Source organism: Triticum aestivum, unplaced genomic scaffold (genome assembly GCF_018294505.1).
Source record: "Triticum aestivum cultivar Chinese Spring unplaced genomic scaffold, IWGSC CS RefSeq v2.1 scaffold62083, whole genome shotgun sequence".
NCBI classification, from domain to species: domain Eukaryota; kingdom Viridiplantae; phylum Streptophyta; class Magnoliopsida; order Poales; family Poaceae; genus Triticum; species Triticum aestivum.
Genome location: NW_025241135.1, coordinates 1 through 3,124, shown reverse-complemented (window position 1 = coordinate 3,124; position 3,124 = coordinate 1). Strand labels below are relative to the sequence as shown.

Here is a 3,124-nt window from a genome sequence, read left to right as displayed (position 1 = left end):
AGCTACAATGATGTGGGAAGGGAAAACACATTGGCAGCTCATGACATGTTCTGTAATCTTTGCACAACATGATTGTTGAGGACAAGTTTGAAGGACATGATTTTGAGAAGCCCCGTGTTTAGGTCCGCCTCTCAAAACAAGAGACAAAGCATACTACCAACTTTCTTAAGGTGCATTAACAACTTCAAGATTAACATGTGCATATGGCACTTCTCAATGATCTTGTGGATCATGTGTACCCATGCTGAAAATCACCTATGCTTTTTTTGTATCAATTATTCACTATGAACAAATATTATGGTTGAACTATGTTAGGACTATGTACTTTTTCCTGTGATAATTTGAGGGCATCCGCGGACATATAGAGCCTGGATTTGCCAACTCAGGTTGTAGATGCTCTAACCATACATGCACACGAAGAGCCTTTCAAGCAACATGCTACTCCCTCTGTAAAGAAATATAAGAGTGTTTAGATTACAACTCTAGTGATCTAAAAACTCTTATATTTCTTTACGGAGGGAGTACATGCATATTCCTTTCCCCCTGAACTGACCAACTGACCAGAACGATGATGATCTACGGCAACAAGTGACATAAAAATGGGCTCTACTGCAGCAAGCACCAAGCCAGGCTTTATTGATCGCGCGGATATTTCCACCCCAAAATATAATTGACTTCCACATATTGGAGATGGATACCAGTTTGCAAAACATCTTATGCTCTCATCAAAAAAGTAAAAAGGATTACAGGAACTGCTGTGCAAAGAAGGAATAGCACAGGTTATGAACCGCCTAACATCCCAAGGCTCGACTATACACTCGAAACAATTCCACTTGTCTCAATAAGATTATGACTCACGGTATCATCATCATGAATTCTCTGGTGTAGCAGCAACTGGAAAAATTTCTCAGCTCAGACTGCAAAAGCAGCGCCCACCCAACAATAACAAGCCCACCTGAATCACTCACTCATTCTGCAAGAAGTTCAACACAGGTCAAATGATTAGCCAACAGATATTTCAAGAACACTTACGAGGGAAATCATGACATGAATAGATCAAACAAATCAATGCAATGAAACATCTATAATTATTACCATAAGAAAATAGATAAAACATGTGCGAGACGTGCAATACCTCCTTTGCCTTTTAGAATTAGGGCCTTCAACTGGGTCACGGCTATGTTGACGTGAATTCCTGGAATCACTTGGCCCATCCCTTGAACCGTTTGCGCTCTCAGGCACGGCAGCCTGCATTCAGTACTCGATGTTACAACACATCTACAAATAACTCGATACTATTTATGAAGTTACTAACAGAAATAGGGATTGCATTTGCCTGTGAAGGAGTACTGCTGGTGTCTGCTGGGGTGCTTTGAGACTGGTTTTCAACCTGGGAGATATGTGGCATAATTTGCCTGACCAAGTTAGCAAAGCGTATCCCCTCGTCGCTGGCCACTGTTCTAGCATCTACCGGCTCAGCAGAAGCCGCTGGTGCATGCTGACTTGAAACGTTTGCTGGGGGATTTTCTCCAGAAAACAGTGATCCAATCCACTGGAGACTGTCCACCAACTGAGAAAAAGGACCCTGGCCATTCTGCTGACCATGGGAAGCCTGAGAACTGTTCCCCACATTGACCTCGACAGGATGTCCCAGATTACCTAAAAAATCCATTCATGATTAAAGCCTTGTCTTTCGGAACACCAAAATGTCAACATGTGGACCAGAATACCGAATGAAGAATCATCAAGGAATGGCATGCAAAAGTAGTGCCAACTCAGGTAGAAACTAATCAGATTTAGTCAGATATTGCCCTCATATCCTAACAGCATTTGTTAAAATCATATATGGTCATACATATGGTAATGTCAGTTTTTTGTCAGAAAAAAAAGTTACCATCAGTTTGATCTCTTTAGGGGGGAAATCACCTGGCATTTTATTTTATGTTACAGATATTAGTTCAGGGTAGAAACTAGAAATGATTGTAAGCGTTTTTGTGTAAACATTTCCACCTGCAATATTCGGAAAAGTTCACATTCAGAAAGCAAAGCGACCACGCCATGATAATACTCAAGAAAAAAAAGCAACTTGTTGACCTGTCAGTGAACAGGCTGACAAGCACACCCACAATGTAAACCTATGGGACAGACTTCATTTGATGGCAGTTGTTACCATCGACATGGCACCCATATCCCTTTAACATCCCCCGCCTTCACAATATTATTCGAATCGATGAGAACTATGGTCCGAATCCGAGCTGCAGCCAACAAAAACTGTCCAAATATCTTCTCAAAAAAACAACTGTCCAAATCCAACAAGGTATGAGGATCAGTGGGCATTGACAGGACCCAGGTTCAGGATTGCATTAGCCGTGAGTCTGCTAGAGGAACAAATTTTCAATAGCATAAATTGGGCCCCAAGAATATGGCGCCACCCAACCAGATTAAACCCCTAACAGAAACTCCAGATTTAAAGAACAAATAGCACAACAATTGAAAAGGACGAAAACAACACAGATGAAAGTAAGGAAACTCATTCACCTGCTTCACGTGCTTGAGGTGGCTGAGGATTCGGTTGCAGATTAGCATGGGTGTCACTATGAGGTTCATTTGAAGTTTGACCATTTCGTGCACCGCTACCATTAGAATTTACTCTTTGATGAACTCTGGTGATCATTGGAATGATAACACCAACTCCTCCACTAGAAGAACCCGATGGAGAGCGACTGATGCCAGCAGGCACAGCACCAGCTGTCCTAAGTGGCAATAGTCTAACTCCAGACCCAACAACAAGGTTTTGACCGATTTTGGCCCGTTTCATGGACTATTACTCACTGTTTTGGGTCCCGGAGTGATTTCCATGATTAATGAACTCTTGGGTGCGTTTACGTGCTGATCATCAACACTCGCAGTTTTTGTCGATTCTGACCCGTTTCATGGACTATTACTCACCGGTTTGGGGTCACAAAGTGATTTCCATGCTTGTTAAACTCCAAGATGCACTTACGTGTCGGTCGTTAACACTCATAGTTTTGGCCGATTCTGGCCCGTTTCATGGACTATTACTCACTATTTTAGGGTCCCGGAGTAATTTCCATGATTAACGAACCCTAGGGTGCGTTTACGT

General features: G+C 42.3%; 1 protein-coding gene across 1 annotated transcript; it reads right to left on the bottom strand.

The window, feature by feature from the left end:
• Positions 1-594: 594 nt before the first annotated feature.
• Positions 595-2,818, bottom strand: LOC123176832 (uncharacterized). The gene is made up of 4 exons (XM_044590868.1): positions 2,539-2,818; positions 1,337-1,659; positions 1,136-1,248; positions 595-973 (listed from the first exon to the last, which is right to left on the bottom strand). Exons 1-4 carry the CDS (start codon positions 2,816-2,818, stop codon positions 961-963), a joined length of 729 nt encoding a protein of 242 aa, XP_044446803.1. The 3' UTR covers positions 595-960.
• Positions 2,819-3,124: the final 306 nt, after the last annotated feature.

Coding starts and splice junctions, on each gene's coding strand:
- LOC123176832 (XM_044590868.1), bottom strand. CDS start 2,818: ATGAAACGGGCCAAAATCGGTCAAAACCTTGTTGTTGGGTCTGGAGTT. Junction 1,660..2,538: donor ACCTCAAGCACGTGAAGCAG/GTGAATGAGTTT, acceptor TGGATTTTTTAG/GTAATCTGGGACATCCTGTC. Junction 1,249..1,336: donor CCAGCAGTACTCCTTCACAG/GCAAATGCAATC, acceptor TACTGAATGCAG/GCTGCCGTGCCTGAGAGCGC.